Source organism: Triplophysa rosa, linkage group LG5 (genome assembly GCF_024868665.1).
Source record: "Triplophysa rosa linkage group LG5, Trosa_1v2, whole genome shotgun sequence".
Taxonomy (NCBI): Eukaryota; Metazoa; Chordata; class Actinopteri; order Cypriniformes; family Nemacheilidae; genus Triplophysa; species Triplophysa rosa.
In genome coordinates this window covers 4,383,111-4,399,866 of record NC_079894.1, presented here as the reverse complement: position 1 = coordinate 4,399,866, position 16,756 = coordinate 4,383,111, and the positions used below count along the sequence as shown (strand labels likewise).

Below are 16,756 nucleotides of genomic sequence, written 5' to 3'. Positions count from 1 at the left end.
TAAAAGCCAAAGCTTATGAATACACATGCACCGACCAATCACAACAGCCTGAGAAGCGGAAGCTCGCTTGTCGGACATCTTCACACACACGCTCTAAGCGGGGAACCAATCACGACAGACCTGGTCAGCTTTACCAATTATAGCGTTTCGGAAGGAGGGACTTTATATAGACCGGAGGAAATCCAGTCGTTTTGTTAGAAGAGGGACAGCGGTGAACAATAGACTTGAAATATAGAGCGTTTTTTGAAACTAGAAACATGAACATCCACTGTTAAACACCCAAAAAACATAATCAAAGCCTCAAAAACAGCAAAATAATGGCTCCTTTAAAATGTTGACTTCTTTTGACTTATTGATACTTTTGTACAATTTTTTAAGTTGTTATGTTCAGTAGGATTGATTGTTAATACCAGTTAATGCTACAAAAAAATGTATTCATAAAATCATTTGTTTATTATTATGTTTTTATGTTACTTATTAGATGATGATGTCATTAGATACATTTTTAAGGAATATCACAAAAGACTAAAAAGTAATAACAAAGTAATATGATAAAAAAATATATTCATAAAATATACACTGTAACATGGGCCTCAATGCATATTGGGAATGCCTATTACATCACTTTAAAGTGGAGGTATAATTTAATATTCACATAATGTGTGATTTTCTTCTGTATAACTATGTGCATATGATAAAAAGCAAAAGCATTTGAGGTATTATCACATGCCAGAACACAGTTATCCTTCCAAGTGTCTTATGGAGCATTTGATTCATCTGCCAAGCACTTTAATTTTTTTCTGTGTTGATGGTCATCAGGGAGGAGCTGATGATTTCCTCATCCTTCGACAGTCTGGAGGTCCTGCTGGACTCTTTTGGGCCCGTGCGAGACTGTTCCAAGGACAACGGAGGCTGCAGCCGAAACTTCCGCTGCATCTCTGACCGCAAGTTGGATTCCACTGGCTGCGTGGTGAGTCGTCTTTGTCTGACCCAGCGGGAGGAATTCACACAGAATGAATTGCACCCGCTGATAGCGTTGTTTATTTGCACGCATTGTCTGTGTTGTTTTAGCACCTGATGCATTACCTTAACTATGCAAATCGGGTAACGGCACAAACACCGCCAATAAAACCTAAAACACAATTTGCACAGAGCGGTTCCCCGTCTTGCTGGCCATCTGGGAATGTGCTCAGTTGTGGAGGATGTGACAGACTGACGTGATCCGGCATATTTTACAGGGGTTTGGGATTGTACATCATCGCTTCACCACTGTGATCCAGACACCTGAATCAATGCTTTTATATTTGGGGGCGTTTTTGCCTTTATAATGTACGACAGTGGAGACATGTGTAGGATCTGAAATGCGCTACACTTTATTTTTTACGATTTATCTGGAAGGCCATTCATTTATGATCATTTAATAGATTAAATATGCAATTAAATGTAAATTTATTGAATTTAATTATTAAACTGACTTTGATTCATATACTAATTTATTGATATATCATAGGGAGGCAATGATAGAATACAATGTTTACAGGTTTCCCAATGTTAGACAACACCTGTTGAGAGAGAGAGAGAGAGAGAGAGAGAGAGAGAGAGTTTGATTAAATAAATAAAGAGAAGAACAGTTAGCATGTTCCTGTCCAGTATTAATCGAAAAAAAATTAATTGTATTAATTGTATTAGGTTAATTGCATAGAGCACTAGCTCAAAGAGAGTTTTGTAAATATAGTCTACATTGAACTAATATATCAAACATAAAACTGTAATACAGAATAGCGCTTTTTCAGCGCATTTATCTCCCGCACTGTTGACTTTGCCTATATGTTATTTGAAGTTCCGTTCCATCTGTCACTCTCCGAATTGTATGCTATCTGTCCTCTGCCTGCAATTCCATCCCCATCTTTAGGTTTATTTCTAGTTTGAAGATTTTTATGTTGACCTGTTTGCAAACTGCTCAAAAAAAAAAAAGAGATAAAAACAAACCATTTCCTCCTGTACCATGAAACACTTTACAACTTTTTTTTTCTTCTTTGACATCACACTTTCTCGTGCTCGCTTCCTAAGCAGCTATGAAATGAGCCAGGAGCTGAGATTTCACTCACCATCTGGCTGAGGTGCATTGAAAGTGTTTGATTTCTCACTTTGGCGTGCACGCTGATTAGTGTGTTTGGCTGGACCCGCTGATTTGAGAATTGTTTCAGCCGGGTTTATTGAAAGTTCTGCGTCTCATCCATCTTTCTGACACCCGCTTCATTCACGAACCCCGATCCTGCTCGTGTTTCTGAACGTGTGTATCAGGGTTCTTTCTGATGTCTGAACTCCAGAAGCCGCCTTGTATAATTATTCCCGTTTGTCTCGCTGTTTCATTTGAGACGTTTGCACTGTTCATATTTTCAATGCATTTGAATGACAGACTTCTGTTTAGTCTGTCATTGTCTTTTCTAGCCAGATGAGATGCGAGTAAAGAGGGATTTTGCAGGAATGTTGTCCATTGTGATAACCACAAAATGGGTTTTTACAGTTCTGGGTGTACAGGCTTGGGTGCACGCCCTTTTAATTTTGTCTCAGACACTCCCCTCAAAAAATGTGCCCTACAAGTCTATTATTTTTCGGTTGCTGATATTCTTTGCAAAGTCTGAAGTGATTGTCTTTTCAGGAAATTCAAATCCTGCACACCTGATGGTAATAAAACACACACATTACGGCCTCCTCAGTATACACGTTTATCACTTTTCGCCGAAATGTCCTGGTAATGACTCCAGACTTTGATGTTTAGTAATTAACAGATGACTGAAGCTATAAAAATGATGCTTCAATCTGTCCAATCGTAAGAGCTCGCCGCAGGACCCCCAGAGCGCCTCATTCCCCCCTAATCAATTAACACCTTGTCTAAGGACAGCAGTGGCGCTGCTGCCTCTGTGTTTTAATATGGTAGTCTGCATGAGCGAGCTGGTTCCGATCTGTTCTGTCTCAGTGATGTATGGCACTCCTGGGGAGAGGAACAGTGCAGCGGTTTGGAAATACTATGATAATCGCTAAATGATGATGTGATTAATTAGTTCCTTTCCCTCCAGCACGCTAGGTGTTGAGTGCTTTTGTGGGACACAGAGGGGTGTCCGCTGTACGTCCAGAGTTTCATGTGAAAAACAAATTGCCTCCTTTTCCAGAAATGGGCAAGCCAGCTTGAGCTATTAGAGAGAGTGCTTGTGATTATGAGTTAAAATATTGCTCAGATTTTTAAGGATTTAAAAGCAGTCTTGTATGGTAGAATACTGTTTATATATGTTTACCCACTCACACGCACGCACACACACACACACACACACACACACACACACACACACACACACACACACACACACGCACACACGCGCGCGCACACACAAGCAGACACTCATATTCTATATCACTTTGCATAAATGCGCCTCCTTAATGAATAAATGTAAATATGTGTATAAATGCATTCAGGAAAATATTAACTACAGAAAGAGTACATGTTTCCAACACTTCAAATTAACGTACGTAACGAGCAACGCTGGCTCCGCCTTTACGCAATGATGTTGTATGGGGAGGGGGCGTGGTCATCTCAAAATGCATTTTCAAGTCCACAGTGAATTTTGCAACACTCCATGCGCTGTATCTGTATGTAAATGAAAATGCAATCCCTTAATGTTCAACGTTAATGTTGATGGATTTAGGATAAATAACATTTGAATGATCAATGAGTTTTGCTTGACTATCTTAAACATATATAATCAATCCGGGGAATGCATTTTCATTTTCATTTTCATTTTGCAATTCTAAAAGCATAAAAACATCAATTTAAATTACATATAAAACTAGTGTAGGAACTGGCAAATAATTTTATTATATTATAATTTTTATTTTACACAGTATGTTATTTAAAATGTACTATATCTAAATACATAAATGCATTGTCATTTAACATATTGCATTTCATATTGCATATTGCGTTCTAAATTTAATATTGCTACCAATATACTTCAATAAATGCTTAAAGGGACAGTCCACCCAAAAATGTAAATTCTGTCATCATTTACTCACCCTCTTGTCATTTCAAACCTGTATGACTTTCTTTCTTCCGCAGAACACAAAATATATTTTGAAGAAAGTTGATAACCGAACAGCGCTGGACCCTATTTACTTCTATTGTTTGGACACAAAACCAATGCAAGTGAATGGGGTCCAGTTAACAACATTCTTCGAAGTATCTTCTTTTGTGTTCTGCGGAAGAAAGAAAGTCATACAGGTTTGGAATGACAAGAGGGTGAGTAAATGATGACAGAATTTACATTTTTGAGTGAACTATCACTTTAAGCATGTTAAGCTGGTATTTATTTACAAAAGGCAAAACCGACATCTCTCTGACTTTAAATACTGATTAAAATACATTATGATAAACACTCATTTTAAATGTTAAGCAGATTTTGTTCACTGCCTGTCTAGCAATGTATGTTTATAAAAAAACAAAACAAAACAATACAATACAATACAATACAAAAATAAAATAATAAAATGTAAAAAAAAATGTTTGTCTTTTCAAAAGTTCTATCACGTTTCATGAAGTCCTTTGAACTGGCTCGTGAAAAAGTGCCACATGATTTACAGCAAGGCAACACAAGGAGCAACGATGCTCGCTGGATTTTGCGCTGCATTGTGGGAATTTTTAGGGAGTGAACGTTTCAGTGCACTGGAAGGATTTTGCGAACGAGACAGCCCTTAAAATGGCCGACTCTCTGTTCAGTGCCCTGACTATACTGAACCCATAATAACCTGACTACAAGCAACATCAGGTCATCCACCGGTGGTCGAGTTCTCTGTTTCTTATTTATGTATTCCATCAGTCAGTTGACAGGCAGCTCACAGTCTCCCCAAAGCTGTTCTGTCTGCTATCATGTTCTGGTTGCTAAGCACTTCTGAGTTCTCAGTCAATACTTGGCAAAGGTCTCTTAAGTGCAAACTCTATGGGAGTGATCCAGGTGCTCAGCAGGAAGGGAACACCACTGTTTTTGCCTCCCAGGATCAAAAGGTGGTTTTAAAGGATTGTTTCCATATCTGTGACTATCTGCTATAGAGGGAGAGTGTGGACCAGCAGGGATACCTGGACATGTTAATGGAGCTATGATGCCTAAAGGTAAAGCTTGAAATATGACTGTGACTGTCAAGTTCACCATATGCACAACATATGTATTTCTTTGTCTTTCTTTTTTTTGCAACATTGCTTTTTCACCCGATTTCATTGTTTATTCACTTTGTCAGTAATTAAATGTAGGGGTTCTAGCTGTTATAAATTTGGCTCTCTATAGACGTCAACTGTAGTGTTTAGTGTTTAATTTCGATTTCTTAAATTCAAATTTAAGCTTCACTCATTTTAATTACACAGCTTTGCTGATTGCTTTGTAGCAGTTTACAGTCAAACAATCTATTTCTTAGTATGACGCACTTGTTTTTGCATGTTTCGCAAAATATGTCCGTAAATCTCATCTCTTGTGGTTATCAGCATTGATTTACTTGGCAAGAAATAAAACGCCTGCCAATCTTCCACTGGCACAACCAACCCAATGTTAATTTCTCTGAATGTGTGATGTGCTCATTTGTTTTTATGGCAACTGTTGTTTAGCTTTACAGATGCAGTTCGTTTATGTTTAAGTCATAGTTAGAACAATATTACAGCTGTTGCCGTAGCAGTATACCTGTATATTCTCTCAAAAATCTCCTGTTATTGAATAAGCACTCTATCTTCTGTATGTTTCTCTATTCTTTCCATTTTTTACGATTTGCATAGCATATCCGAAAGTGTGAAGCGGATTTGTTCTTATATGACAAAATCATATGGCCTCTTCTCTTAAGCTTTGGAAAGCTGTGGGACTAGATCCCCATTTGGAAATGGGATTAAAAGGCTCAGCAGTTCAGGGCTTTCTCAGTTTATCTTGAATTTAAAACCATCATGAGTTCTCCGGCATTATTAACTGTCTCACCGTGTCCTGTGTACTACATAGTGCTTTTCAATCAAGAATGCTTTGAGCTCAGATAGAAATCGGCAGTAATATTGGACTATGACTCAGAAATTGTATTTCGCACTGTGAGATGAACGCAAGGGCATTTCAGAGCAAGGCGAGACACAAAGTGATTTTTTTTCACTTTCGGAGTGAAAAAGTCGGACAAGCCGTGTTCCAGCAATTTACATTTACAGTACACTTCCCGAGATAACTTATTCTCCTCAATATGAGCAATGTGTTTTAAATAATTGTTATAAATTGCCTGCTTCCTCACTCGAATGCTTTTAAACATCCATTCATTTTCAATCTGTGGGCACAAAGTAGAGATTGCAGTAGAGAGCAAAATCAATCACCGTAAATATGTATTTGACCTTTGTTGGCTCTGAGGCACTTCATGTTTTAGCTCACTAAAATAAGGCTCTTGAAGACAATTTAGCATCTAAGAAAATGTTGCCTGGTTTAAATAGTGTTCACTGCAGAGTCAATAGAGGTTTTTTTTTCCGATATTAAATACAGTGTTTGATAGTTAGAAATCTTAAAGATTTTACAGTAAAATATTTTTTTTGTGCATTCCAAGTATTACCAATCAAACTGCAGGTGGGTTGTTTTGATCATTTGATAATAACTAAAAAAATTGAAATAAAATACAGCTAACTAACTCAATAAAACACAATAAAAACATGATAGCATAATAAAAAAAACATGTCTCTTTAATTCATTTTTAAATAAATGTTTCACTTCTATCAGTGTCAATATATAAATGAAATGATTAATACGAATAATACAATGTCTGTAATGAAGGTCAAAAAACTGGTCACAGTCATACCCAAGCTGTCAATGGGTGATACCTTTCAAAAAGAACACCTTTAAAAGTACCTAAAGAGTGTATATTTGTACCTCCGAGGTACACAGAGGTTTGTACCAAATGTACACATCTGTACCTAAGTGGTACCTTTTTAAAGGGTTCCATTCCAGCGACGGTATTTTTTGATCATTTGATCACAAACCCAGGGGATTGCATATAGTCAGAAACAAATGTGTAATACAATGCAATGTAAGTCGCTTTGGATAAAAGCGTCTGCCAAATGCGTAAACGTAAATGAATTAATTTTTATAGGTTGCATATTTCCAAAACCCATTGACAAAGATAAAGGGTGACTAATAATAAAGATTTATGACAGAAAAATAAAAATCATGAAATATGGAGATAGAGATGGTTTCCATAGGTTTAAGAAGGACAGCAGCGACTTTTCAGATAGAAAATATAGTGATTTAAGTTTATTTATCTTAAGCGTAAAACAAGAACAACTATTTGCCAAAAGGTTAGGAAATATAACGGTGTATGGAATTATATAAATGCATTTACTAGAAGTTATATTTCGATATATTTTCAGATATTAAATACAAATATACTGATGAAGAAAACACTTTTGCTTCCGTGGTCAGAAAAGCCACTTTGTTCAGTCCACCAGGTGCATGTTAAAACATTGTCATGGCGCCAAATGAGGACGGCCGAGCGGATCATGCGGAAAATTTGCTTTGCATCGAACTACCCTCTGCTTCCTCAATGATGTCTTCTGTTCAGCTGATCAAACTGGGACTTTGTGATTTAAGTAATGTGCCAGGAAGGAGTTGGAGACTTGGTGCCCTGTGCTCTCCGTGTTGCTGGTAATAAATCAGGTGTCTTGTCAGCTGTAGCTAACTGACTAAATCAATTCGGATGCATCTAGGGACAAGATGTGCTACTAAGATGCATTGCCAACATCTGGACTTTGATCCCTAATACGAATGAGGTCAAGTGAAAAGACGGTGGTCAGAATATGTGTGTTTTACGCTCAACCTGCAGCCGCAGACGTCGAGGAAGTGAGGTGGTGAAGTGTAATGCGATGCTGTGAGGGACTTATTCATCATTTCTCCCCAAAGGACCATGTATCAATAGCACAAAGGCATTAGCAATTTAATTATAGGACAGACGAAAGAGCATGTAGTGTCTTTTGGAAAAGAGCTATGTGATTTTACTCTCTCTTAATGCATTTTTATTAGAACAGCTGCTTCAACACCCACTGTAATAGAAAATTATGCCCTTTCAACCTCTCATTTCGAATGATTTTTGAATGATGTATGACTAATTGTAGAGAAGCGTATTCTTTTGTTTAAACCAATCAAAATAAAAAGCTGCTTTCTACTTCAAGATAGCAGGTCTTTTCTCAACTTTTTCTGCAGTGTGTCTTCTGGTTTAAATCTTTAGGCACATGCCACAGAAAAGGAAGCTCTATGTATGGGGCGTATAAATTTGATCCTGTTCTCCAAGTTGATATGCCCTGTAAGAATCAACCTGTCAAACCCTTTCTTTGAAGTCAAAAGCTGGAAGTGTGGAACTGGCTTCACCGGCTTTGGGAGGATGGCAATGTGCGATTCAAGTAACCGTGTGAGACTGAGAGATTAGATGTGGAGTTGGAAACAAAGTGTTACCATCTTTTTACCATACTTTTAAATGTGTGACAACATAAAAAACATAACTTTCAAATTAGTATTGCTTTCAATGTTTGTTTGTTTTTGTCTCAGGGGGATGCTCTTTAGCAGTGGTTCTCAAACTGGGGGCCCCAATATGGATCCAGGGGGGGCCACAGATTTCGTTCCATTTTATGAAATATAGAAATAGAATTATACATTTTATGCAATCAAACATCAGAAAAATAATTGATGTTTCAGCATTGTATAACTGAATATGTTTATGGTTTAATTAAAATCTTAAATTTAAGATTATAAGTATTTATTTGGGGGTGGCAAAGCGATGCACCCTACACAAAGGGGGCCTTCCAACGAAAAAGTTTGAGAACCACTTCTCTTTAGTATTTTTTAGTAAGTAAATGAAATAAGCAGTGTTACTTAAAAAAACTTGAAAAGTAAGTCAGCTATACCTTTTTTTAAATGGATTCTTTTTTATCTTTTTACCCTCAGTGTCCTCCGGGTTTGAGCCCAATGAAGGATGGCACTGGCTGCTATGACCATCACATTGGCATTGACTGTTCTGATGGTTTTAATGGAGGCTGTGAGCAGCTGTGCCTACAGCAGCTGGCACCTCTGGAGGAGGACCCCACTCTCTACAACATCCAGATGTTCTGCGGGTGAGAATGCTCACAAACACACATACCAAGCGTCGCCTTCTGTTGACAGAGGTTTCTATTTGATAGCTGCATTGGCACGCGTTAACAGGACTTGCTTGATGAGTCGGTCATTTCACAACAACATCTCTCTCCATCACTGTTTGAGTGATGAAGTAACGCTGAATTTCTGCTCTTTTCATCATCATCTTTTGAATAATTCCCTGAAATTCACAGCAGGCGCATTATGGTTAATTGAGCTGATTATTCATGTCGTTTTTCATTTTTGTCTTGCTTAGTGTGAATTTCTCAATTGTTTACCTGAGAGACATGACTGTTCTTGTATTTCCATCTATTGTGTATTTAAATTGAGAATGTACACAACTTAACTGTAAAAAAAAGGTTTGCTAATGCTAATGCTAAAATGCTAATATCATCACACATTCACCTGCAAAAATAACCTTGCACTGTGCAAGAATAATTTGCAGCTACTAAGATTAACATAACAATATGTATATACTGCATAAATATAAAAATACAGCCGCAGAAAAAATAAAAGAGCGTTACACATTTTCATTTAATCAGCATCTCTAGATGTATTGTGGTCATTCCAGTCCAGTGTCTGTTAAATTTCAACAAAATTAAATGACATTAAGTCATCCAACAGCAATGTGAAATACTGACGGCATGACAAGACACATGAAAACTGTAATAAAAAGGTTATCACATCCTTTTTAAATATCTTAATACATGGACAAATATTAATGTTGTATTGCTTAAAAATGAATATAAACTTGTTTTCTTTGCAGTATTGGAGGTCAGAGCATCTTTTCTGTTATGTTGACCTGTTTCTCCAGTTTTAATTTTCTGCAAACAAATGCAAAAAGAAACAATAGTTTTATTTGAAATTTGGGAGAAATGTTGTTAGTAGTTCACAGAATGAAACAAACATGTTTATTTAACCTAAACACATACCTACATTCAGAAATTCCCCACTCAACAACAAAGAATGGCCTTAGTGATAATTTATTGTAGCTCAGCCTTACTCTTAGGGGCCATTCAGACAGAACGCGTCTCTGCATCTAGAAACGCTCAGATATGGTTCTTAAAAAGCGCAGCCTAGAACACGAGGGTTTCGAGACTCGGGTACCCGGACACAGCCACTATGCGCCTCCTCCGCCATGTTGCCGTCAAATAAAACAGCTGTCATGCCAACTTGCTACTGTAAACAGAAGCTTGCAACGCCTCCAAATTCTTCTGATTGGTTCACTGCTTTTGGAACTGACATTGATGAGCAGCGCTGCATGTAAAAGTAGAATTTGTTTGGTCTGTCTGCCAGACACCCTACTGTAAAAATATGACCCAGTCAGAACGAATAGCCTTCTCACATGTCTTCCTTGCTAAAGCAACCTTTCGACCCGTTGGGTGAGCCTCAAATATCTTACGCTTCCGCAGTGTGTCTTTGACTAAAGGTGGCAAATGCGCATAATTCTTTTTCCCTCAGGAGACCCTGATAATATGACAGACAATGTGAAGCCACTTGAAGCGTTTTCTGTGTTACGGATGCGATACTGAGAAGATGTGTCTCACCTACCCTGATGACAGTTCGCTGTAAAACTGTAGTGTTACAGAGAAAAGTGAGATTGAGCATTTAAGCTCCGACACCTCTTTCTTTCTGCCGCTGGTGTGGTGCAGATCTGAGATGACAGGTGCATTTCAACGTTCCATAAATATAAGCGACTCTTGTGATGTGTCACACGATTAGGATGATACTGTTTTGCTGATGCTAAATGGTGGTAGCGTGTTGAGCAAACAAAGAGAATTGTCAAACTTGAATGATTGTGATGGATCATTACCTTTAGCAGTTTTAAATGCTGAACCTGTCGTACAATGTGATGTCTTAATGGTTTACGACTCGAAGTTAAGTAGGACAAACAAAGTTAATACGAATAATTCATAACATTTTACTTTTTGTGTTGTGTTTTTGCTTTACGCTTGCTTAATTGTACTATTTTTCTAAAACACAGTAAAAACAAAATAAGAAGCGAAACTTTTGACTAATAGTGTAGTGAAAAGTATTATCTTACTTTGGCAAACAATTACTCTTTTGTCTTCTGTGGTCTGCTGTCCTCTCTTCATTATTTTTGCTTTCTGTGTGTAGGTGTATTGAAGATTATAAGCGAGGAGCAGATGGCCGCTCCTGTCAGCCGCTGTCGGAGGCGTGCACTGAGGGAGTGGACTGTGGGGATACAGCTGACATCCCCGCCAACCAGACTGTGTTTGGGGACCTTTTCTACGGCTACAAAAACCACACCAAAGAGATTACATCAGGACAGATCCTTAAAGCCACTTTCAGGTGAAGCAATGATGAGCTTTAATATTTGCCAGGGGTGACAGCTGACTTGCAGTCGCCCATCTTAATGGCAAGATTGTGCTGAAAATGAGGAATGTGGATTTTTTTGCAATTAGTCAAACCAAGAGTTTTGTTTTTAAATAAAACTCCGGATGTCATTTATTAGCCCTCATATTATACAAAACTTGTATGACTTTCTTTCTTCTTTATAACTCAAAAGAAGACATTTTAAGAAATGTCTTTGTGGATTTGAGTCCATGGAAGTCAATTGGGGTCAATGTTGTTTGGTTAGCAACATTCTTCAAAATATCTTATTTTTTGCTCTGCAGAAGAAATAAAGACATAAGGATGAATAAATGATCAAATAATTGTCATTTTTAAATATCCATCATTTAAACTATTCATCCTTCTCGGCTAATTAGCAAAAGCAAACATCACCACCGTACATCTAACAGCACAGGAAGACTCTCTTTGAAGGCTGCTATAATTACTGGTGCACTGTGATGACCAATGTGCTCAACTAAGCAAAAGGTCACCATTTAAAGTCATAGACGGGCCCTTAAATGAAGCACACGCACGCTTCCTGATCCACTTTCTTGCCGCAGTTTATCCATGTACCCCACGTGGTTGTATCGGTGTGGCAGGGGGAGGAGATGAGCGACAGAGGGAGGAGATGAGCGACAGAGGAAGGAGATGAGCGACAGAGGAATAGACAGAACGCGAGGAGAGTTAATATTATCGACGAGCCAGATCTCAAATGCTCTGATCTCATTTGGAGTAACCCGAAGAGACGGAACGTTTAGACAGCCTTTGAAAAGCCCCACCGGCCCTGTGCCCCATGACTCGCTCCCCGTGCTGCTTTTCGCACCTTTTGAGCGGCCGTGTCTAATGTAAGTGCTAATTATGTGGAATGGTAAGAAGAAAATTTTAAGTGACCATATGCAAATTTGGTTTAATGGGGATTAATTGGGCCAGATGAAACTGGCTGATCTTCAGCCTAACAAAAGGAGGAGCCAAGTTCATTAATCCTCCATAGAATGTCGTTGTGCTGCGACAGTTAATTTCAGAGCTGAGGAAGAGGGGCAGGAAATGAAATGTTGTTTGATCTTCTAGTGTGTGGAATGAAATGTCTTTAAAGATTGCACGGATAAACAAAACGCTTTTCTGACTGATTGCCTTCTGAGATAAATGCAAACCTTTCAGTTATCTGAGGAAAGTTTATCTAGTCTAGTCCAGGATTTGACAAAAAACGATGACTGTTGTTGTTAGATGTTATGTTTGTAATTTGATTAAAGCTGCAATAACTGACCGTAAAAAAATATATACGACGCGCTCCCCAGCCAAAACTTCCCAGATATGGCCGTTGACATATTGCGCTGATGACGTCATTTGGAGCCTGAGTCTGCACAGTTATAAGCGCGAGGTGGAGTTGCGGTATCAAGGTCCCGCCCATATTCCCTGATGACGCGCAAACCGTGTTGCCATGCCTCCTTTTTATAACATCTTATAACCAAACTTATTTGAAAAACAAAACACTTGAACATAGATCAGCTTCATGACAACTAAAATTACAGAATCCATTTTTGGCAAAAATGTATTTGAAGTGTAATTGGATTGCCGTACATCTCGTTCGTTTACATGGAAATGGCGGGGTTTATGACCTATAGAGGATATGCACGTGACATCACCGCACAAGCGAGTCACGCCCACTGAGTGGCAGAAAGGCTGAATGCAGCAGTGTTTACCATTATCTGTACTCTATTTAAAACGGGATAAAGTTCGATTGATTGTGCAAACAGATTGAGCACGAAATTTGAGATTTCTTTTTAAAGACTGCCGAAGGATAAAAAAAGTGAATAAATTTGCTGAAACAAATAAAATACTGAGCCGTGGATTTTTGCCAGCCATTATACAGTATATCAGACTCGGCTCAGGTAAGTTGTTTTTGTTTAACCTCACCATAATAGTGTTACCTACCTATTCTCTACACCTTTATAAATGTGCGTAAATGTATTGTTAACGTATTGTTAACACCATAAACATTTAGAAGAGCCATGTAAATCTTGTGAAATTCAGTTTATTAAACCACTAAATGTGTTTTGCTCAAGTAGAAAATGTTTACATAAAGGGATACTTCACCCAAAAATGTAAATTCTATCATCATTTACTCACCTTCGAGTTGTTCCAAATCTGTATACATTTCTTTGTTCTGATGAACACAGAGAAAGATATTTGGAATAACGCTTATATAACCAGACAGATTTTGTCCCCCATTGACTCCCATAGTAGGAAAAATTACTTTGTAATTGTTTTTGTTCCGTTGAACACAAAAGAAGACATTTTGAAGAATGTAGGACAGCAAACTGGGGCACTTTTGACTAGTCAATGGTGGGCAAAATCTGTCTGGTTACAAGCATTCTTCCAAATATCTTTCTCTGTGTTCATCAGAACAAAGAAATTTATACAGATTTGGAACAACTAGAAGGTGGCTAAATGATGGCGGAATTAGAATTTTTGGGTGAAGTATCCCTTTAAGGCTTTTTGTGTATTTCCCCTGGCGTTGAAATCATGTACGAAATAAATATTAGAAGATGCAATTCCGTGCAATATTCTGTCCAAGGAGATCTGGTTCCTAAGTCGTAAGGATCACTGTCGAGTCCAACTGCTTTTAATTTCAGCAAATAATTGCGTGTTTTTGTCCCGGTTTCTTTGTTTCTCCTGTATCGAAAGCAGTCATTTTGCTGAGTGTTTTGCCACTTAAGGGGGCGTATTCCGCCATGTTCACTTGGTGCTCACGCGGGAAGGTGACGTCGATGCATACCCTTTATACTGCAGCCAGCCACCAGAGGGTAATCGAATTGTTTTGGCTTCACTTTTCAGGCTACAATACATAACTTGAGCCTCTCTTTCGCCATCCGTGTTAGTGTTTGTAACATAAGATTTGTAGGTTACGTCACATCAAACTGACATTTTCTACATAATTGTACCTTTTAGCATTTATTTTAACTTACAATTGCAAATTGTAGTAAATTTGATTCTTTATTACAGATAAATACACATATGCTGTCATGATTCTGCCTCATCTTGTCATGTCTTTCTTGATCTTGTGGCAGAATCACGGCAGGATCCCCTTTTTAATGTGGAGTGAGACGTTTTGGCCCTGTGGGCCTTCCATATTCTTTCTCTCCGGTGTGGCATCTTTTAGCCCCGCCCTCTCGTTCCCTCGTTAACTTCTCCTTAGTGTTTGATCCTTGTCACCTGCCTGTCACCCTCCCTGTGTTATCATCCCTCTTTTGTATTCCCCTACATATTGACCTCGTGTCTCTTGTCTTGTGCTGATTCGTTTTGTATCACTGCTGTTCCAAGTCCCTGTGAGTTTTGCATATACATTGATCCTGCCTTCTTGTGTGTATTTAGTGTAGTCCTGTCTTAGCTTTATATAGTGTGTTTGAATACCCTTGTTTTGTCCCCCACGTGGGAAGTTTTTGGTTTATGTTTTTATGTATTGTTAGCTCTGTTCCCATTTTGTCTCCCCATCGTGGGTGTTTGATTTGTAATTTTTATTAAAAGTCTTTTGTTTTCCGTCCACCGTTGTCTGCACCTGGGTCCTCAGTTACGAATCATGACATATGCATTCTTCATTTTATCCAAACGAGTTACAGATTGTAGCTTGGGCTGAATGTTATACCGTATATTTATTTTTACTTAAAATTGAATTAGCTAAACACCCCATGTAGAAAAATGAAGGCAAAACTTCCCAGAGATGGCCGCTGACATGTTGAGCCGATGATGTCATTTGGAGCCACAATGTGCACAGTAGTAGGTATGAGGCGGAGCCGTGGTTCCAAGGTCCCGCCCATATTCACTGATGACTCCGGGCACTGTTTACACTAAAATAGCACCATATTATATTATTGGCATTCTTTTTTTGTGTGTAAACACATCTCTATGCTATGTAATTTATGTGTAGATAATACATAATGTGGCTTATTCACACAAGTCAGTGTGGCTTCTGCTGTTACCTGCATATAGAAAGATGGTGCATACACACAATTTGGTTTAAAGGAGATGTTTATGTTCATTTCTATTGATGATAGCAAAAGTAATTTACCAAAAGATGGAGAGGAGTGTTGTGTTTGGGCTTTGGCTATACATTCAGAAGTGTACTTTAAGCATTTCAAAAAGCCAATTCAGTCGCTGTTCAGCCTCATTGCAGATGGCAAAACTCAACTTGCAAAAATGGGAATTTGCGGCATTGCGAGACGAGGTAATTTTTCAGCTATGTTTGTGCCATTACATGATTTGCATAATTCCTTTAGCGATTTGGGCGCTAAAATAAAGCCGCCCGTGTGTGTGCAAATACACGTCGCTATCAGTGGGTGCAATTTAGTCCTGGTGAATGGAGTCATCTCTCAAAGAGAATAAAGTGAGGTAAAGTGAGATTCATGTCTATCCAAAATGATGCAAGGGGGTAAAGAGCGAGCGACTGCCAGGTAAAACCTATCCAGAGTAGCTGATGCTCTTTATTATTCCGTTTTAAACGCGCACCGCCGTGTGTTCCCTTTGGCGCTTCACCAAAAGTCACTACCCACAAGTCTGGCCTGTCACACAGCAGCTGCTTTTACGTTCTGAGGCATATCTAAGAGGCTTGGTTACAGTTTCGTGCCGTTTAATAATGAACATGAAGTTGCATCACATTTTCTCTGACAACTTGCCCAAAAACAGTTCAGGAATGATGCTTTTTAGGTCAGCAGAGTTCTCTGAAAGTCTGTGTAAGAATTGTGCCATTCCTGCGGCTTCGTGAGATGGGCTACCGATGGTGGATCTTTGTTTCCTCTGTAAACTAATTTTGATGAGGAAAAGCAATAGACAGTAGTGAGGACACCAGGGAACTAGGAGGGAAATGTTATTGCTTAGAGCCTTTCATCCTGGAAGTATTTATGACAACTGGTTGGGTTCATATTAAAAATGCATTTTTTTGGACCGCAGAATTTCCTATTGTGGCAAATCTAAGCACATTTTGTCCTCGTCTTGTATTGCCTTCTCAAAAGGGCACTACATCGCTTTCCTGAACATTCCTCCAAACTCAGTCCAGTCAACCACATCTCTTACAACATTCAAAAAGAAATTAAAACATAATCTCTTGTGTGAATACTTGACAGGTAAATGTTAAAAAAAACAACCCTCTCTCTTTCTCTCTCTCGACTGGTGTTTTTCTGGCTTTTGTGAAAACTAGTAACTTGGTATTAGCACTTATTGTCTTATTGCCCCTG

The 16,756-nt window shown here is 38.5% G+C and overlaps 1 protein-coding gene across 3 annotated transcripts in view; it reads left to right on the top strand.

Moving 5' to 3' along the window:
• astn1 (astrotactin 1) overlaps positions 1 to 16,756 on the top strand; it is a 229,441-nt gene that overhangs the window by 106,628 nt on the left and 106,057 nt on the right. For all 3 annotated transcript variants that reach the window (XM_057333244.1, XM_057333245.1, XM_057333243.1), the window contains 3 exons: positions 820 to 970; positions 8,988 to 9,154; positions 11,292 to 11,486. In XM_057333244.1, coding sequence (XP_057189227.1) covers positions 820 to 970; positions 8,988 to 9,154; positions 11,292 to 11,486 — 513 coding nt within the window. The remainder of the gene's footprint in view (positions 1 to 819; positions 971 to 8,987; positions 9,155 to 11,291; positions 11,487 to 16,756) is intronic.